This window comes from Balaenoptera borealis (genome assembly GCF_965194805.1).
Source record: "Balaenoptera borealis genome assembly, chromosome: 1".
Classification (NCBI taxonomy): Eukaryota; Metazoa; Chordata; class Mammalia; order Artiodactyla; family Balaenopteridae; genus Balaenoptera; species Balaenoptera borealis.
Genome location: NC_138860.1, coordinates 173,651,101 through 173,670,966, shown reverse-complemented (window position 1 = coordinate 173,670,966; position 19,866 = coordinate 173,651,101). Strand labels below are relative to the sequence as shown.

Below are 19,866 nucleotides of genomic sequence, written 5' to 3'. Positions count from 1 at the left end.
GGTCCTGAGGTGGGAAAGAGCTTTTTGTGGTCAAAGAAGCAGAGGCAGGTCCCCGTAGCTGGAAGGGAGAGTAGTTCAAGACGACACTGAGGAAGGGGGAGGGGCTAGCCCAAGCCTGAAACGGGGTGGGGGGTGCCCCGGGCCCCTGTGTGGGATGTGCGGTGAGGGGACCCCAGAGAGGTGGGCTCTGACCCAGTCCCTGGGGGCAGACAGCCCGGGGCCGGCACCTCCCTCACCTCCATCTCCCCGACCTGCCGCTGCAGTTGCGCGCACTTGGTCTCCAGCTCCTCCTGCCGCTGCAGGGTCACTGTGCCTTCAGGAAAAGACGGGGAGGGGTTCCAGTGCCCCCCGCATGGAGGCTGCCAGGCCACTTCCGGCCATGACAAGAGCTTTGGCCTGAGGGTCATCTGGAGAAGCTGCTCCACGAGAACTCGAGGGATCCCCAGAGAAGCACCTCTTGGCCTCTCGCCCTGACCTTGAGAGGGGACGCCCTGACTCTCGGGAGGCCGCCACCCCACCCGAGCGAGGCTCCTGAGGGGGCTGCCTTTCCTCCAGGCTTTGGATGGCAGGCCCTATGCTCGGGGCTGGGCTAGGGCTGCGCTCGGGGGACTCAGTCCCACACAGAAGGGCACCGCCCTGGGTGTCACAGCTCCCCTCTGGGCTCCACTGCCCAGACCCCACCACAGGACTCAGCTTGATGCTCTTGCAGCCCTGATACCCAGAGGTCGCCGGCCCAGGGGGTACAAAGGGGGGCTGACCAGCCCACAGAGAGGGCCTCTTACCCTGGTGCTCTTGGAGGGTCTCCACCAGCTCCTCCAAGGCCCGTATCTTCCGATCCTGCAGCAACGAGGCAGGAGGGGAGCAGACCTGGTGGTTCCCAGAGCCCAAGGGAGCCCCTTCCAGATGGGAAGACCCGGCTTAAAGCCCCTGCCCCGCTCTGGCGCTGCTCCGGTGCTCAGATGGCCCTTGTGGTCCCACTGAGGTGGGGGCAGGGGGTGGGCACCCCCAAGTGCCCAGCACTCAGCAGCCACTGCTGCCACCCAATCTGAGGTCTACAGGCCTTGCTCAGATGTGGAGAAGACCCCTAGCCTCTCTGCTCAGGTCACAGGGACCCAGGTCAGTCCCAGGCCAGACCTGGCCCTCGAGTTGGGCGGTTTGGTCAGGGAGATGGTTCTAGAACCCATCCACCATGGCCTATTGCAATAGTAGCCTCACTGGCCTCCCCAGCCCAGGCCCTTCCATCCCTCAGACCAGACCCTGGCCCTCTCCCCACTGGGGCCCCACCTTGGAAAGCATCTCATCCGCCTGGGCCTTCACCTGCCGCTCCAGATCCCGCACTTTCCTCGCCATGGCGGCCATCAACTCCGAGTCGTGGTACACAGGGACTGCCAACCAGACAAAGTCCTAGAGCCCGGGCCTTGAGCTGAGGCTGAGGTATGGGGGTCCAGGGGAGGGGGAGAGGAAGCGGGCTCCCCAGCCGCGGAAATAAGGGTGTAACAACAGCCGCCACCGAGATAACGGGGACAGTTCTACACACTTTGCATAGGTCAGCTTTTCTGAGGAAATGAACTGTTTTGGGAAACTGAGGCACAGAGATTCTGTAATGCACTGAAGATGTATATACGAGGGAGTGGTACAACATACGGGTTACATCACCTTGAAACACTGTCAAAAAGTTCACCCTTGAAGCAACTATACTCCAATAAGTATTAAAAAAAAAAAAAATGTTCACTCTCAGTTGATTCACACCTCTAATCTCACCCCTAATTCACAGGAAATACGGTGGATAGAGGAGCAAGTTAAACCCCACCGGACAGATCACTACAGGGGACATCCTGCGGGACAAGTAGCCTGGACTCTTCAAAAAGTGTCATTTTTTAAAATAGGCAGGGATTCTGCTCTAAACAAGGATAACAATCAAATGCAGTGCAGGACCCTCAATTAGAACCTAAATCTGGGGGGGCGGGGAAAGCTATGAGAGATATTTTGGAACACTGGGATGTTAGAGAGAGTTACTGAATTGTTCATATTCTTAGGTGTGATCACGGCATCGTGGTTACATACTTCCTTACTCCTAGAAGATGCAAAGGGAAGTATTTAGAGCTGAAATGTCATGATATCTGCAACTGATTTCTAAATGGCTCATCCAAAAAATACACTTGTGTTCATAACATATGTGTATATGGATAGAAAGCAAATATGGCAAGATGTCACTAACTGTTGAATCTAGGCTGAGGATGTATGGGTGTTTGCTGTACCATTATTTCAACTTTTCTGTTTGCTGACAAATTTTCAAGTTTAAACATTTGTGAAAGAAAACAAGAGAGAGACATGGGAAGAAACAGGCCCCCTTCTTCCCCTGGATGTTGTCTCTCTCTGTGTGAAGCCGGAAATGTAGCTGTAACCACGCGACCATGTGGAGCTGACAGGCCCAAGGATGGTTCAGTGGAAAGGTGGAGAAACCTGAGCTTCTGACAAGGTCTTTGAGCTGTCTCCCTAGGACTTCTTGGTATGTGGGATAATAAAGCCCCCTGATGTTCCTTGGTTGAATCAGGGTTTTCGTTGACTTTAGTCAAAAGCTTCTTAACTGATACATAGACATTTGGGAACTGTCAGCACACGGACGACAGCACGTGTCTGAGGCGGAGCAGAGAGAGAGAGGAGATCTCAGGAAGGAGGAACGTCACATGGAAAAGCTGGAGCTGGCAGGGAGCCGAGAGGGAAGAGCCTAGGGGGCAGGAGGACGGCAGGGAGGCTGTGTTATGGAGGCCAAGAGCCCGGGGTGTTCTGAGAAGAGGGAGCAGGGAACCGTGTGGAATGTTTCCCTGCAGAGAAGTGAGACAGGACAGGCAAGTCCTTGACTGTGAGCTTGGCAGGGGCAGCCCCTGGCTGAGAGTGGGCTGAGGGGTGGTGGCGGGGGAGAGGCAGAGAGACCTGGGGAACAGCCAGTTGCCGTGGTTGCTGTTGAAAGCGTCCCCCCTGGGGTGATGGAGACCCTGGCTTTGTGACCGAATGGCTGTGGGGCCGGGCTCTTCCGGTCTCCTTTTCCACCTCAACCCTCTCCCGATCTGTACAGCGGAGGGGGCATTCGTTGGAGGATCACCTCCTCCCATTCCCACTTCACACAGGAGGAAACGGAGACAGAGAGACAGGAAGCTGCTCACCCAAGATATCACAGCTAGTGGGAAACTCTAACCTCATCCCCAGCTCCCCCAGACTCCCAGCTCAGACCCTGCCCCTGCCCAGTGCTCCCCACAGCTCACCCTGCCGGCCCACACATCTCCCGTGCCCAGGACTGCTCAGTCCTACCTCCTTTGGGAAGCCGCCCCAATGAGCCCCAGCCTACTTTGGGCACCTCCACTATTGCAGTGTTGCCACAGCCCTTTGCAGATGGTCTGGGTCAGGCTAGGGGGACTGTCTAGGGGACTTGGGCCTTGTCCAGAGCCCTACGGAAGCAGGAAGCAGATGCCCGGAGGCTGAACTTCACCCCCAGGCCCTTCATTCCTCTTGGACTCTGAATCCTAGAGCCACTGACATCACTCTTGATGGGGATTCCAGCCAGGTGTACTCCAGAGATGCCAGCCACAGCCCGCCCTGGGGCTTTGCCAGACCTCCTGAGCTAACGGCCGGACCTGTGTGTGGCTTTACGCCAAGCCAGGCTCTGAACAGGTCTGGGGTGCAGGCCCAGGGCCACAGTCAGCCAGGAGTAGAAGCAGCTGCCTCTGTCCCAGCAGGTGGGAGAAGGTGCCGTGCCTCTCAGGGCCTCCCTTTTCCCGGGGCCTCTCCTGCTGCCAGGGACACAGACCCCTTCGGGCCTCTGCACTCACCTTGCCTACTCACAGGGGCACCTATGCCACCATAGCAGGAAGGAACAGAGATCCCTTCTTCTGAGCCGTGCGCATCCTTCAGCACGTCCACCTCATCTTCTGCAGACAGGGATGCCCAGGTCACTGCTCTGGGGCTGAAGCCCAGGCGAAACGGGGGCCCTGGGCCCTGGTCAAGATGAAGCAGCCTGTTCTCTGTCCCCCCAGCATATGAGGATAGAAAACTTGGGAGGCTGGAGAGCAAGGATCCAACCAGAACAGGCCTCTTCTTGGAGTTCTCCCAACCTGGCTCCCTGGGGGGACCTGGGTGGCCAATGCCAGCACCACGCTGGGGGCTAAAGGGGGGCTGGGATGCAAAGGTCTGAGCCTGCAGGAGGCAGGGCAGCAACATGAGGACTGGGCTTCAGGGAGAAAAGGCTGTAACGGGCCGCAGGTGGCTGTCGGAGAAGGAGGGCTGGGGTCTGCCCCCTCACGGCCAACTCCACAGTGAGTGGAGTGGTTCAAATGTTAGTGATGACATCTCCACTAAGGGTGTGGGGTGTCCAAATCCGAGAGCTGCAGATAGCCCTGCAGTTGGCCAGCCACTCTGGCTGACGGGAGTTCATCATGCTCTTTCTCTCCATCCGCCCAACTGCAAGGACATGAGGAGGACACGAGGGCAGAGCCCACACTTACCATTTCCGTAAATTTTTATCCCTCGCCTCCTGGGAATGGGGCAGGAAGGAGAAGGAAGACAGAGAAGTTAGGACCCCCTGGATTGCCACTGGGGGAGGCTCTGGCACCAGGTCCCCCATCAATCCTAAAGAAGGTGTCTCCTGAGGACATCCACCCCCAAATCCCATCCCGGCCCAGGGGTGAGCCAAGGGGCAGGCTTCAGGGTGTCCGACTCCTCCCAACAAAGAAGGATGGGGAAGAGCTGAAGGGCAGAGCCTTGGAGAGAAGATTACAAGAGTCCCCAAGCCCAGGAGCCCAGCCCCAGCTCTGCTCTGAAATGGCTGCAGGACTCCAGGCCTGTCACTTAACCTCTCTGGACTTCCTTGGCCATGAGGCAAATGACTCAAAGTGGGGTTCAGAAGAGCAAGGAGAGAGGTAAAAAATGCTTTGAAAAGATGAAACTGATAGATGGACAAACAGGATTCTCTTCACTGAGAGCCCAACATGTGGCCGGGCCTGGAACAGGTGGGCCATCAGTGTTTGAAAACTAATTCATGAGCAATGAATAAACAGATGGCTGCTGAGCCACCTCACAGCCCACACCTCACTAAATGGCACAGCCCAGTGTGTGCTTAGACACATGGAGAGCCTCCCAGAAGAAGGTTCGAGAAAGATAAGGTGGTCGGAGAGAGATACATAACTTCTTATCGTTTTCCCCAGGACACTAGGAGTCAATCTCCTAGTCCATGGGAGGGGCCGGGAGGAGGCAGGGGCATGGACACAAAGATCCCACGAGGCCGGCTCCTTACCCCGGATTCACAGGCTCCGAATGCAGAGGCACTCGCCGGGTCTTGCCAAGGGAGGCCAAAGGTGAGCTCATAATTCTACTCCTAGTCTCTAGCTGTCAGGAACTCCCTGAGAAGAAAGAAGTCAGCCCTTGGGGACAGTCACTCAGGACCAGGGAGCGTCCTGAAACTTCCTCTGCCCTGGCGACTTTCCCCAGGAGGGAGCACTGTCCAGGGGGCGGCACCCCTCACTTCTTCCCACTGCCTCTGCAGAAGTTTCTGGAGGCAGCCTGGCCTCAGGATCCCTATGCTTGACGTCCAGCTGCTCCGCTGGATATCCAGCTCTCTGCTCTGCTCGTGGAGGTCTCTGGCCTAGCAGTGCTTGGGAAAGGGCGATGGGGGTGGGATGGGGTGCAGAGGTGGGCCGGAAGACTGGGACTTCCCCGGACTTCAAGCCCTGGCACAAGACTACCCAGCAGGCCTGGGGCTTTTGTCTATCTACCAAGGAGCTGGTCATCACGCCCAGGTGTCCCTTCCCCTTCTACCAGAACCAGGTGCCACCTCCAACTTCTCAGAGCCAGAGAGGGGCAACCCCAAGGCAGGATTCTACCAAGACACCCTGCATGGCAGGGAGGTCAAGAGCCCAGACTCTGGATAGGTTCTGCCATTCCAGTATAGCCTGTGCCTCAGTTTCCTTTAGCGTAAAGTGGGGATGGTAATAGTACCAGCCAGGTAGGGGTAACACACATAAAGCACCTAGCCCAGCGCCACACTCAAAGGAATTACTTAAAAATGTGAATTGTGGCTGCTGCTGTTATTGGCACATAGAAGGTCCTCATAAATGTTGATTTCCCTTCCTTTCCTCTTCCTTCTGGAAAGATGAATGATCATCAGGGATGCAATTAACGGTCACTACTCTATTCAGTGAATTAAATATCACGTGGCTAATATCTAGAAATCGAAGAATCAAACGACCTCCATCAGGGCCTGAATCAAATCTTTCGTTCCACTTTGGAAACGTGTGGCACTGGCCTCCACCAGCCCCTGAATCTGCCCAGCAAGGGGACCTGCATCACCAGGAGGCAGCTCCCTTGGTCTTTATTCTGGAGTTTGGGACTCATGCCCCGCCCCTTTCTCAGAGGTGCCCTCCAAGGACAAGGCCCAGAGTTTCCTGATCCCCATCATCCAGCATCCAGCCTCCCAAACCTGCCCCCAGCCTGCCCGGTTCCTGCCGTCTTGTCCGGTCATCCTCAGGGTATGTGTGGCCAAGTGTGACGGCCCCTGTGGCTCCCTTCACCAGTCTCCACACACTGCCAGGGGAATCTTCTTAAACCCAAAGCTGACATGTCACTTCCCTGCTCAGTACTCCCAGTGGCTCCTTCTCACCCACAGAAAAAAAATTCAAAATTCCTTAACATGGATGATCTGGTCCCTGCCTGTGTCTCTGGATCTCACCCATCATCACCCACAGTCCCCCCCGCATCGCACCCTCCACTTGAGCCACTCTGAACTGTCGGCCCTGAAATGCACCAGGGCTTTCTTTGCACACATGGCTCCTCAGACCTGGAACCCGCTCCCCGGAAATGGTCTCCCTACTCCTACCCACACCCTTCCCTTGTCTGGCTAACTCCTTTTCTTTTTTTTTTTTTTGCTTTTATTTGTTCTTTAGTTATATTTTAACTTTTAACTTTAAAATTATTATAGATTCACAGGAAATTAGGACAATAGTAGAGAGGTCTTGTGTATCCTTCACAGTTTTCCCCAATAGTCACATTTTACATGACTATTGTACACAGTATCAAAATCAGGAAATTGACATTGTATAATTTGTGTGTCATTCTATGCCATTTCATCCCCTGTATAGATTCTGTGTAACCACCACTGCAATCAATATATGTACAGAGGACTTCCCTGGTGGTGCAGTGGTTAACAATCTGCCTGCTAATGCAGGGGACACAGGTTCAAGCCCTGGTCCGGGAAGATCCCACATGCTGTGGAGCAACTAAGCCCATGCGCCACAACTACTGAGCCTGTGCTCTAGAGCCCGTGAGCCACAACTACTGAGCCCACGTGCCGCAACTACTGAAGCCTGCGCGCCTAGAGCCCGTGCTCCGCAACAAAGAGAAGCCACCGCAATGAGAAGCCCACGCACTGCAACAAAGAGTAGCCCCCGCTCACCGCAACTAGAGAAAGCCTGTGCGCAGCAACGAAGACTCAACGCAGCCAAAAATAAATAAATAAATTTATATTAAAAAACAATATGTACAGAACTATTCCATCACCACAAAGATCTCCCTTGTGCTACTCCTTTAGCATCACACTCATCCTCCTCCTCACCACTATCCCTAACCCCTGGCAACCACTACTCTGTTTCCCATCTCCATAATTTTCTTACTTCAAGAATGTTATGTAAATGGAATCAAATAGCATGTGACCTTTTTTTTTAAAAAAAAAAAACAGCTTTATTGAAGTATAATTTACACACTTAACTCTTTTAAAGTATACAATTCATTGGTTCTTAGTATATTCATAAATTCAGAGTTATGAAACCACCATCACAATCAGTCTTGGAACATTTTCATCACACTAAAAAGCCCCAGGCACTGTGCCTTTAGTAGTGAAAACTACCCTGCATGAACTCCCACCAGACCTGATTATCCCTCCTTTCTCCAAATTCTCATCACCATAATGACCCCTCAAAGGAAACTGGTCAAAAAGACAGAAATTAATAAGCATTGGCAAGGATGAGGGGAAACTGGAACCTTTGTTGGAATGTAAAATGGTGCAGCTGCTGTAGAAAACAGTCTAGCAGTTCCTCTAAAGGTTAAACAGAGTTATCTTATGGCCTCCATACCTAGGTATATACCCAAGAGAAATGAAAACTTACATCCACACAAAAATTTGTATATCTATTCATAAGCAGCATTACTCATAACAGCCAAAAAATGGAAACAACCCAAATGTTCATCAACCAGTGGATGGATAAACAAATGTGGTATACCCTTACAATGGAATATTATTTGGCAACAAAAAAGGAATGAAATACATGCTACAATGTGAATGGACCTTGAAAACATTATGCCAAGGGAAAGAAGTCAGTCACAAAAGACCACCAATTATTATGATTCCATTCATATGAAATGTCCAGAATGGGCAAATCCATAGAGACAAAGTAGGTTAGTGGTTGCCTAGGGTAGGAGGTGTTAAAGGGAGATGGGGAGGGTGGGGGTGGACTGCTAAAGGGTACAGGGTTTCCTTTTGGGCTGATGAAAATGTTCTAAAACTGATTGTGGTGAGGGCTGCACAACTCTATGAATATACTAAAAACAATTGAAATTTACATTTTAAAGGGGTGAAGTATACAGTATGTGAATTATATCTCAATAAAGCTATCATAGGAAAGAAAAGGACCTGGTCTCCAAACCAAAACCAACATCGTCCCTCAAAATAAGCTCCTCCCACTTCCCCCTTCTTAATGGGACCCCATCATCCAAACACAACAATTTTCCCTCCTTCTTTCCCTCTTAATCCCATCAGTTACCAAATCCTGCAGGTTAAACTCTGCAAGTCTCTCACACATAGCTCCCCCTCTCCATGACCACTGTTGGCCATCCTAGTGGGACTCTCACTGCCCTTCTTTGGGTCTGTCATAATGGCTCCAAACTGACTTCCCTGGTTCCAGTCTCACTCCAGGCCAATCCAACACACTGTCTCCAGATCCATTTTCCCATGGATTATAGGAGACCCGTGAGGATGACGATTGTATCTTCCTATCAGCCTGGGGACTCCTGAGTGCAGGGCTGTGTCTCCTCCCTCAGACCGGAGACCCTGGTCTACGCCCTTCACTTTGGGGTGTTCCTGGGAGGACTGTGTCTTCCCCCTCAAGCCGGAGGCGGCTAAAGGTTAGGCTGTCTGCCCCTTCAGACTCAAGCTTTGAGAGGAAAGCTCTGTCTTATGCCTCTACATCTTTGGGAGTCAAATTTATCCCCCAACAGGTCCCAGTGCTCTCCAGCGCCGACAGGGACCAGCAGGCTGTACGCCTTCAACCCCTAAATCCCCAGCTGGAAGCACTCACCACGTGAATTCTACCACCAGTCCCGCCCTAGGAGCCGCGTCGCCGCCCCCCCTGCCTCCACGCGGAGCCATGGTAGGCGGGGTCCCGAATCTGCTCCCAGGGAGCGGGGGGCTCTGCTGGGGGAGCCGGGCCGCGGGCCTCGAGTGTCCTCGAGGCTCTCGGGGTGAGGGCCCCAGACTGTGTGTGGGGCTCCATGGGCAGAAAGGTTTGGGGCCGTGACTCACCACGCAGGGCTGCAGAGCCGCCCGCGGCGCCGCCATCTTGTTGTCACACGGTTTCCCAGGCGACCAGGACCCGTGCGCTTCTCATTGGCTAATTCGAGGGGTGTCCCTGAGCAACCAGCAGGCAGCGGAGGCGGGTACAGCCGTCTGTGCTCGAATTCTATTGGCCCACGGAGTCTAAACTCATCGCTGGATACTGCAAGTCCCAGAATCCACCGCTCTGAGCGGACTCTGGGTCTGGGGAAAGGGAGGGTCCATTCATGTCGCCCCAAGGCACAGAAAGCGGAGAACCTGGGATTAGATTCACGAAGCTGCTGGAAGCCTCTGGACCTGAATGTGTAATCCCGACAATGCCACTGTTTTGCTAGATTGATTTTGGGAGAAATTACATTTATCCCTCTGAGCCTGTTTTTTCATCTGATCAGTACAGTACTAAGGGGGCAGTTCTTTTAAGCATGAATGGAAATGATGCAAGTACTTAATAAATGTTTCTTAAATCTGAATTTCTCTGCTAACTTCTTGACCAAACGGCGCCCTGAAGGGACGCTCATATTCTGTTTCCTTGTGTAAAAATTTGGGTGAGACTCCCCCTGCCTTTGGATAAGACACTTTGTGTGATTTTGGGTGAAACACTTCCCCTCCCGAGTCTCACATGAAAAAATAAGGTGTTGGATTAAAGCAACTAGAGATAGTTTAGTTAAGAGCATGGACTTAGGCCTCTGGAGTCGTGGATCCTGACTTGTGTGTCCTTGGGCAAGTTACTCACCTTAATTTCTTCTTCTGTAAAATGGGGATAATACCCACCCCCACAGAGTTGCCATGAGAATTAAATGAGATAATGCATGTCACAATACCCATACAGAATAAGTTTTCAAAACATTTCCTGCTTTTAACTAGCATTATCATTATCTCAGTCTTCCAGCTGTGATGATCTGGGTGTCTATGATTTCTGGCACCCACTTCCTTATGCCTTGGCTTAACCACCAAAGCCCTTTCTCTGCGTGTCTCAAACTGCACTTACTAATATTTTCCATTTGACTTTCTCATCTACTGCATTTAGGGGAGGGCAGCCTCCTTGAGGCGTTCTTTACACACCAATTGAAGACTGAAGGAAGCTACCAATTAATGAGTGTCTTGCAAGTGCCAGATGCCAAAATTATGAGCTTTACAGATGAGAAAACTGAAGCTCAGGGAAGTAAAGTGACTTGCTCAAGACTATGCAGGTAGAAAGCAGAAAAGTGGATTCAAACCCAGAACTGTCTGCCTCCAGAATCTGTGCTCTTTCCAGAAGCTCCCACTTTAGTAAAACAGGCAGGCACAGGTAAGCCAAGGTGCAGGTGGTACAGGTCCATGGCCAAGGGAAGGGTTCAGGTGGAAAGTGTGACTGGAAAGTGGAGGTGGGAGAGCTCTCTTGCCACTAAGCTGCTCCCAGAAAGTTCTCAGAGGCTTGAGATATATGAGATGAGAAAGTTCGTGGTCATGCTGGGGCCAAGTGTTTTGGGGGGTTGGAGCCATAGTCAGGGGACTAGCAACCTTTTACTGTCACCTTGCTCATGTTCCGTCTGCTCTTAAAGGTAAGCAAGGACCAACAGCAATGGGAGGCAGGGGATTCTGGCCTCATGGGTCCTGGTGTGCCCGCTGCCTCCCACGTTAGCAAGACTGGGGAGTGAACTGGCATTTACCCAAGCATCAGAGTTTACAACATACCTCCCTCCTACCCAGGGCCGGAAGCATGGCCTGAGATTCTGCAGTAGGCAGACATTCAGCAAATATCTCGTTCCTGTGAGGGAAGTGGGAGCCCTTTAACCTGGCGTGCAGTTTATTATTATTATTATATATATATATTTTTTTGGCTGCGTTGGGTCTTCATTGCTGAGCACGGGCTTTCTCTAGTTGAGGCGAATGGGGGCTACTCTTCGTTGCGGTGCGTGGTCTTCTCATTGCAGTGGCTTCTCTTGCTGTGGAGCACGGGCTCTAGGCGCCCGGGCTTTGGCAGTTGCAGCACGCAGGCTCAGTAGTTGCGGCACATGGGTCCCAGAGCATGCGGGCTTCGTTAGTTGCGGCACGTGGGCTCAATAGTTGGGGCGCACGGGCTTAGTTGCTCCACGGCATGTGGGATCTTCCCGGACCAGGGATCGAACCTGTGTCCCCTGCATTGGCAGGCAGATTCTTAACCACTGCACTACCAAGGAAGTCCCAGTTTATTATTTTTGAAAAAACATTTATTGGGAGAAGTCAGGGCCTTATTATAAAAGTATGCATTTTCATCATAGAAACTTGGAAAATAGTGATGGCCATCATTTATTGAGGAAATATTATGGGCCACCAATACTTAACAAGTCTACGGGGCTGGGCTCTGTCACTTACTAGCTGGCTGTTTCTGCTCCAGCTACTCCACTGAGCCTCAGTTTCCATATCTGGAAAATAGAGATACTAATAGAACCCACCTTGTAGGGTTATCGTGCAAATTAAATTTCTCATAACGTTGTCATATTATTGTTTTTAAAAAGATGTTTTCCAAAAACAAAGTTATGAAAATGAAACAAGAGTCTAAGCTTGCCTAATAGTTATTTTTCTGACTTATATTTTTCTATCTCCCATCTTAGATGGTTCTGGAAATCTTTCCAAGGTCTCCAGGCTTACATAAAATTTGAGTGCTAGGGACTTCCCTGGCCGTCCAGTGGTTAAGACTTTGCGCTTCTACTACAAGGGGCACGGGTTTGAGCCCTGGTCAGGGAACTAAGATCCCGCGTGCCGCCCAGTGCAGCCAAAAAAAAAAAAGATTTAAGTGTTAGAAGGACATTGGAGGAAAATTTGTCCAGCTTCCAAGCTCACCCAGGACTCCCTCTGGACTTCTGGGGTGGGGGCCACTTGGCCTCTTCTTGATTCCATCCTGGGGTGGATGCTCATTGCCTGACAATGGTGCAAAGGCCCTGGAATGAGAGGAGGGAGGCTCTTTCTGGGTCTGCTCCCCACCTGTGGGATGAGGAAGTAGACGGTTAGAGGGTTAGAGGGTTAGAGGGTTCCGGAGGCCTCTGTTCTTGAGAATAGAGTCCACTTTGCTTCTAGGTCATTTCCTGAAAAACCCTTATCAGTTATGACCCCTTTGGGGCTAAAGAGTTTATCAACTCCTAGCAGCTCAGGAGGGAGAGGTAAATAATAACGGAGAAAGAGGTCCTCTCAGTCCAAGCATTCCTTCAGAATAAAAACCTGGCTATCTCTCCCACCTTCCCCCTCTTCTCCACCCACATCACAGGTGCCTTGGGTCAAGCCCTCCCTTTATCCTGTTGACATTTAAGACCTTCATATTATGTGTCCTTCTCAATGTTCCAGAAACTATCATGCTCTCTCCTATGTTGAGGCCTCTCCTTCCAATGGGAACATCCTCCTTTGCCTTTTCCCCCTGGGAAAATCCCCCTCCATCCTTCAAGAACTAGTTCAAATGTCCCCTCCTCCATGAATACCCCCACTCCCCCCAAGTAGAATCACAGTGTACATTCTAGTAGGCCTGCTGCCATTATAGCATTCCTTATTCCTTTTTGTGATTTTTTTCTGTATGTGTCTCCTTCTTGGACTATGAACTCCTCAAGGGAAGGGATCTTTACTCATTCATCTTACCTGATACACAGTAGGTGTCAATAAATTGTCTGAAATGAATGGATGGACGGATGGATGGATGAACAAACAGATGAAGGTTTCCCTTGGAATGTTCTGTGGCGCTGTTGGATCACAGCCCTCTCTCAGTGGGGATGAAAGCTGCAGGGCAGATCATACTGTAATATGTGCTGCAACCCCCTTCCTTTCTCCCCATCCTTGCTGTGTTCCATTCTGTCACTGAGCTCAAGTACATATTGAGCACTTGCCCATTGTGAGACTGTGCAAGGCCCTGGGAACAGTCATTAAAGAACACTGTGAAACTGGGACGGGGAGTGGTCTGAGGTGTTTTGCTCACCCAGGTCCCTCTTGTTCTGCACAAACATTCCCTTTGAGTGGTCTTCCCTGAACACTAACCTACAATATGTCCTCCTCCCATTTCTCTTTTCTCACACCACCCTTTTGACTTCCTCATAGCATTTACTGAAATCTTAAATTACCATAATTTTTAATGTTTTCCCCCATTCAAATGTCAGTTCCATAATAACAGGGACTATGTCCTTTTTTTTTCACTTCTGTAGCCCCAGTGTGTGCAGTACCTTGCACACAGCAGATACTTAACAACTATATTATGCTGTAATATTTTAGTATCATTTTCTACTTCACTAATTCTCTCTTCATTTGTGTCTAATCTGATGTTAAAACTATCTGCTGAGTTCTTAATTTCTATTATTGTATTTTTAAGTTCTAGAATTTCCATTTGGTTCTGTTTTTTTAAATAAATTTATTTGTTTTATTTATTTTTGGCTGGGTTGGGTCTTCGTTGCTGTGTGCGGGCTTTCTCTAGTTGCGGCGAGCGGGGGCTACTCTTCCTTGCAGTGCACAGGCTTCTCACTGTGGTGGCTTCTCTCGTTGTGGAGCACGGGGTCTAGGTGTGCGGGCTTCAGTAGTTGTGGCTCATGGGCTCTAGAGCACAGGCTCAATAGCTGTGGCGCACAGGCTTAGTTGTTCCGTGGCATGTGGGATCTTCCCCGACCAAGGATTGAACCCGTGTCCCCTGCATTGGTAGGCGGATTCTCAACCACTGCGCCACCAGGGAAGCCCCTCCATTTGGTTCTTTTCTACAATTTATAATTTGTGGTCTTGTCTTATATGTCTTTGAATACACTAAGCATTGTTATTTAAAAGTTTGGTTGATAATTCCACTATCTGGATCTTCTGTGTAATTGTTTCTATTATCTGTTGTTCCTCTTGTTTTTTTGGTTTTTTCGGGGGTTTTTTTGTTTTGTTTTTTGATCACATTGTCTTCAGTTTCTATGATGGGCTGGGCTGTTGTTTCCTGTTTACTCTTACTCCTCACTTGTAACCTTTCATGGTCCCAACCCAAAGCCTAGTGGAGGGTGGCGGAGTTTACCAGGGCCCCCATTTCTTAGTAGGTCTTGAACTACAGTTTTTCTCCCCCAACCCCATAAATCTGTAGAAAGCTCTGCTCAGTTTCTCAGCTGTCTCTTCTGGAAGTGGCAAATACTTTTAGGGGAAAAGCAGCCCCAAAGGGCTCACCTCTTTGTTCCCCTTAATTCTTTTCTTCATTGGTAACTCCCCAGTACTTAGTCTGCTATTGCCCCATAATAAGCATTTATTGACTGCATGAATACAGGTATGCAAGGCTTGGAGGTGGGAGTGATCACCTTATATTCACCCATTCATTCAGCTAGCCTAACTGCCATATTCTGGTTTTTTGTTTTGTTTTGTTTTATTCATTTATTTATCTATTTTTGGCTGCGTTGGGCTTTCTTTAGTTGCAGTGAGTGGGGGCTACTCTTCGTTGAGGTGCGTGGGCTTCTCATTGCGGTGGCTTCTCTTTCTTGCCGAGCATGGGCTCTAGGCAAATGGGCTTCAGTAGCTGTGCCATGCAGGTTCAGTAGTTGTGGCTCATGGGCTCTAGAGTGCAGGCTCAGTAGTTGTGGCGCATGGGCTTAGTTGCTCGGCGGCATGTGGGATCTTCCCGGACCAGGGCTCAAACCCGTGTCCCTTGCATGGGCAGGTGGATTCTTAACCACTGCGCCACCAGGGAAGTCCCATATTCTGTTTTCTGCTGAGTTAAAGAGGTGACGAGACCTAGAGGGACCTGGTGTTGGGTCAAGCTACTAGACCATATTCTTAGCAGACACAACCTTTAGTGCGGTGACCAACAGAAGGAGCTCTTGGAACACTGAGGAACTCCCTCTCTTTGAAGGAGTTGTAGGGGGTGTGGATTGAGATTTCCCATCAAGTCAGGTTTGGAGAAGGTGTACAGTAGGACAGGGAAGTCAAGAAATAGACTAGGTTCTATCTCCAGCTCTGCCATTAACCTGCCCTTCTTGGGCCCTCAACTTTCCCATCTGTAAAATGGGGGTCTCTCTAAGCTCTTTAAGCTTTGCGACCAGGGTTCTGTCTATCCAGATGGTGTCAAGACAGAATGAAACTGCTCAGAGGGCAGGAGAGGCAAAGGTTTGAAGCCCCACTTCTCTCAGGTACTGACAGACTCCAGATATCCCTTCATGCCCCAAGTCCTGATGACCCTAAAACCCCTTCCAGCACCCAGATCCCCCCACCACTAGCAGCTCAAGCTCAAATGACAGCAGAGACCCAGGATGTGGAAAAGAAATTTCTCAGGTTTGTAAGAATATTTTTGCAAATATGAGCTTGGCACTTAAGTATCCTCACAAGAATCCACAGCATGGAGAAAGGACATCCTGGCTGGCCCCAGGGTTTAGCCCCTGCCCAGTATGATGGAGCCAATTTTCAGCAGAGCAATCTTGGACTTTAACATGGGCCTCTTGTCTCCTGGGCCAGTGCCATTCTGGTATCTCTGCCTCACAGACTCTCATGAACCCCCAGAATCACCCACCCCAACAGGTGCACCAAAGGTAGCTGAGACTTGAACAGAGAGTCAGGAAAGGCCTCTGGTGAAGGAGCTGACGGGGGTGGGCAGTGACAGGTAGTTGAGGGCTCCACCCACTTCCTTCCTTACCCACCTCCCTGGGGCGAGATTCCTACCCCTCTCTTGCCACTTCCTGGCTTTCTCTCTCCAGCCTTGACTTTCAGTTCTTTTCTGTTTCTTTTTAGCCAGGGCTGGAAGCCCTAAAGGCCCACTCAGGTTTTTCTGAGGCTTGATACATGAGACACAAAAGCATAGAAGGGAAGTGAGAGGGTTTTTTTTTTCACATTCTGGCATGCAAATGAGACACAGAATAGACTACGGAAGGGAGAGTAAGTGAGGCTGGAGCTGGGCTGTAGAGCCAATCGCTGGGTCCTCCAGGAGGGAGCGGGTCAGGGAACCAAGACTTAATTGGTGACTTCTAGGAAAGCCCCAGAGGTTACATACATGGCTGCAGCTTCAGACATACCTGGATTCAATTTCACGTGAAACTGGCTCCACCTTTTATTACCTTGGACAAGTCACTTAATATCCAAGCCTCAGTTTCTTCATCAGGAAAATGGGGATAATTATGAAACCTACTGCAGAACCCCACTGAGAGAATAAAATGAGAGGTTGTATAAAGAATGGAGCACTGGGGCTTCCCTGGTGGTGCAGTGGTTGAGAATCTGCCTGCCAATGCAGGGGATACGGGTTCGAGCCCTGGTCTGGGAAGATCCCACATGCCACGGAGCAACTGGGCCCGTGAGCCACAATTACTGAGCCTGCGCGTCTGGAGCCTGTGCTCCGCAACAAGAGAGGCCGCGATAGTGAGAGGCCCGCGCACCGTGATGAAGAGTGGCCCCCGCTTGCCACAACTAGAGAAAGCCCTCACACAGAACCGAAGACCCAACACAGCCATAAATAAATAAATAAATAAATAAATAAATAAATAAATAAATAAATAAATAAATAAAAGAAAGAAAGAAAGGCAAGTAACAAAACAAACAAAAAAAAAGAATGGAGCACTGTCCAGGCACCTTTGTGATTCACCTCATCCCCTACCCCTGGCTAGAACTTCACAGCCACCCCACCCCAAACCCCTTCCCCAGCAGTTTATTAACTTCTGGTCCCTCCACTAGCCCTCCTCCTATCCATCTGAGATTGAAATACACAGTCTGTTATTTTCTTCATCCAAATCACAAGATGCTAGGTCTCAATAAACTTCAGAAATAATCCACTTCAGCCTTCTCACTTGAAATGAGAAACCTGAGGCCCAGGGGGAATGGGCTTACCTAGAAGCTAGGTTTCTGGATTCCTAACACAGTGCTCCTTCGTTTTCACAGAAATCTCCTCCCCTACCACCCCAAATTTTCATGCTCCCCAAGCTTTCATTCTGAACCTGTGGAACAGTCTACAACCTTATCTTGAAACCTAAATTTATCCCAGCCTTTTCTCCTTCAGCGCCTATCCCCTGCCCCAATCTCCTTTTAATCATACTGTATTTAATTCTCTGGCAGCTCTTTTGTTAAAGGCTCAGAGAGGTACAGTTTCTGGCCCAGGGTCTCCGAGTTGATAGGTGATTAAACCAAGATTCAATCCCCGCTATGCATGACTCCAAGCCCAGGGTTTTATTTACTGCCCCACAGGTGCCTCGTGGATGCCTACCTCCCATCCCCTAGGATGTGCCTCAGTCCCTCTCCAGAACCCATCATCTGCCAGGGCTGTAGAACCTAGGGCCTGGCACGCTCCACCCCAAGGTCTGTAGAAATGCAGTAGCACCCCACCCCACGCGGTAGGCCCTCCTTCCTTTCCCTCTACCCCGCCTCCCTGCCTCCTTCTCGTTCAAAAGCAGCCAAGCCAAAAGAGGCCCGCAGACAGCCCTGCGTTCATCTCCAAAAGCTGCTACAAAGAGGGCCACTGAGAGACTCCCAAGATGAAAGGCTTCCTCTTCCTCCTATTCACCATCAGCCTCCTGATTATGATTCAGGTAAGCGCAGCACCCCAGAACCCCCGGCACCATCACCCAGGACTCCCCAGACCTGCCCGGCATGGGGGAGAGGGCATGCAGGCTCCTGGGCACCCAGCCTTCTTCCACGAGAGCAGAGGCTCCAGCAGGGGAACCCAGGGCTCAGAGGGCCTGGCTCCCAGCCTTCCGGTCCTTCTGGTTGGGATCAGACTGTTTGAGGGCCGCCCCTGAGCAGGACTGTCTCCTGTACCTGAGGCTGGGGAGCACCTACAGGGTGCCAGGCACACTGAGGCACCCAAGGGGTGCTGTGGAATAACAGGGGATTAAGAGGCTTGGGAAGACAGCCCTGAGTGAGGATGGCATCAACCCACAGGGAACCTGGGGAAATGGTCCTATGGGAGGGGGCCGGGAAATGTTCAAATGGAGCCTGATCCGATTCTGGAGGTGGCAGGAAACCTCCCGGGAGAGGAGCCTGCGTGTTCGGCAATGCTAAGAAGATAGAAATCTCCCACTCCGGAAACAGGTAGAGTCTCGAGATCAGCTGCTATTCCAAGAGGCAGCTTTGGCAGCATCTCACATGTTAGTCGGTATAGGAGATGGGAACCATCAAGTTTTCGATCAAGAACAGCTTGATCAAGCATCAAGAACAGCTTGATCACCATCAAAAACAGCTTAATCTCCATCAGGGGCAGTTTTAGTTGCAGCCTGATCAAGCATTGAGAACAGTTTGATCACCATCTGGCCACCTCCTCAGGGGAGAAGTCACAACCTCCCCACCTACCTACACTTTGCCAGGTGCCTTCTCACCAGCCCTGTCTCATGTGACCCCCATGACTGTGACGGGCTCTTCTCCCCATTCACAAGATGAAGAAACTGAGGTTCAGGGAGGCTCAGGCCCTGGATGGTCAAGGGCTGGGGCCACAGGCTCCCCTATCTCCTACATGCTGGAGGAGCTGGTGATCTGGTGGACATGAAAGGAAGGTTCTGTGGGACGTGAACCAGGGACCGCCTCTGACCCTGCCTGTGTTGAGGCAGGAAGAAGCCAACCATCCCCACAGGACCTTGTGGCAGAAGTTGTGGTCACTGGGGCAGGAACTGAGAACTACAGTCTTGGGGTGGGGGAACTGTCTCTAAACAACAAACATGAGATTCAACCCCCTGTGAGCTTGCCACACTTCTCCTCTTGCAGATACAAACTGGAGTCTTGGGAAACCAGACCACCACCAACAAACAGAGGAATGGGGCCCCAGCCCTCGGAAGCCTGGGCGGCGGCAGCATCCTTCTCTTCCTGACTAACACCCTCATCCAGCTCTTCCACCTCAGATGAGGTGACACAGCCCAGCCCAGCCCTAGCCCCGTTCCCCTGAGACAGCTGCCACCATCACTAGCAAGAGAAGCCCCTCCCCGCCCCATCCTTGGGAGGGGCTGATGCTAGAGGTGAGCAGGTTGTGGGAATTGACAGGTAGAGCCTGGGGGGCCATGGCCGACACAGCGAGATACTGACATGGAGGGGCAAGCACCACCCAGCCAGGGCTCAATAAAGTTGTCATGTACTTGGAGTGGGGTCCTGTGTGTGGTCACTGGATGTCACCAGGCCCAAAGAGCCAGGTCTGCAGCAGCACCAAGGGGCCACCTATAGCCCCATCAGCAGGCGAGGTGGCACCAGCGAGCTTGCACCTCACCTGCCCTGCGCCCAAGTCCAAATGCAGAGGCCCTTCCCCTTCGAATCCCCTTGCAGGGACATGACCCAGAACCTGCCATCTTCACCCTCCCTTTAGTTGCATTTGCTTACCTGTCCCTGGGAGTTTGGGAATGATGGTCCCAGAGGACCCACCCACCCCCACC

The 19,866-nt window shown here is 51.2% G+C and overlaps 2 protein-coding genes across 4 annotated transcripts in view; one reads left to right on the top strand and one right to left on the bottom strand.

The window, feature by feature from the left end:
- Positions 1–16,688, bottom strand: part of UBXN11 (UBX domain protein 11) — a 29,599-nt gene extending 12,911 nt beyond the window's left edge. The window contains exons 1-8 of one of the 3 annotated variants that reach the window (XM_082366777.1): positions 16,543–16,688; positions 9,563–13,315; positions 5,288–5,393; positions 4,500–4,528; positions 3,828–3,926; positions 1,285–1,385; positions 783–837; positions 237–313 (exon numbers count right to left, since the gene is read on the bottom strand). In XM_082366777.1, the coding sequence (XP_082222903.1) occupies positions 237–313; positions 783–837; positions 1,285–1,385; positions 3,828–3,926; positions 4,500–4,528; positions 5,288–5,358 (432 nt within the window). In that variant the 5' untranslated portion in view covers positions 5,359–5,393; positions 9,563–13,315; positions 16,543–16,688. Of the gene's footprint in view, positions 1–236; positions 314–782; positions 838–1,284; positions 1,386–3,827; positions 3,927–4,499; positions 4,529–5,287; positions 5,394–9,562 lie in introns of all 3 variants that reach the window. The other 2 variants (XM_082366776.1, XM_082366778.1) reach the window with 2 other exon arrangements.
- A 1,186-nt stretch (positions 16,689–17,874) lies between these two features.
- CD52 (CD52 molecule) lies at positions 17,875–19,580 on the top strand. The gene is made up of 2 exons (XM_082397834.1): positions 17,875–18,042; positions 19,211–19,580. The coding sequence occupies exons 1-2, from the start codon at positions 17,989–17,991 to the stop codon at positions 19,346–19,348; spliced, it is 192 nt and encodes a 63-aa protein (XP_082253960.1). The 5' UTR covers positions 17,875–17,988; the 3' UTR covers positions 19,349–19,580.
- The last annotated feature ends 286 nt before the right edge of the window (positions 19,581–19,866 follow it).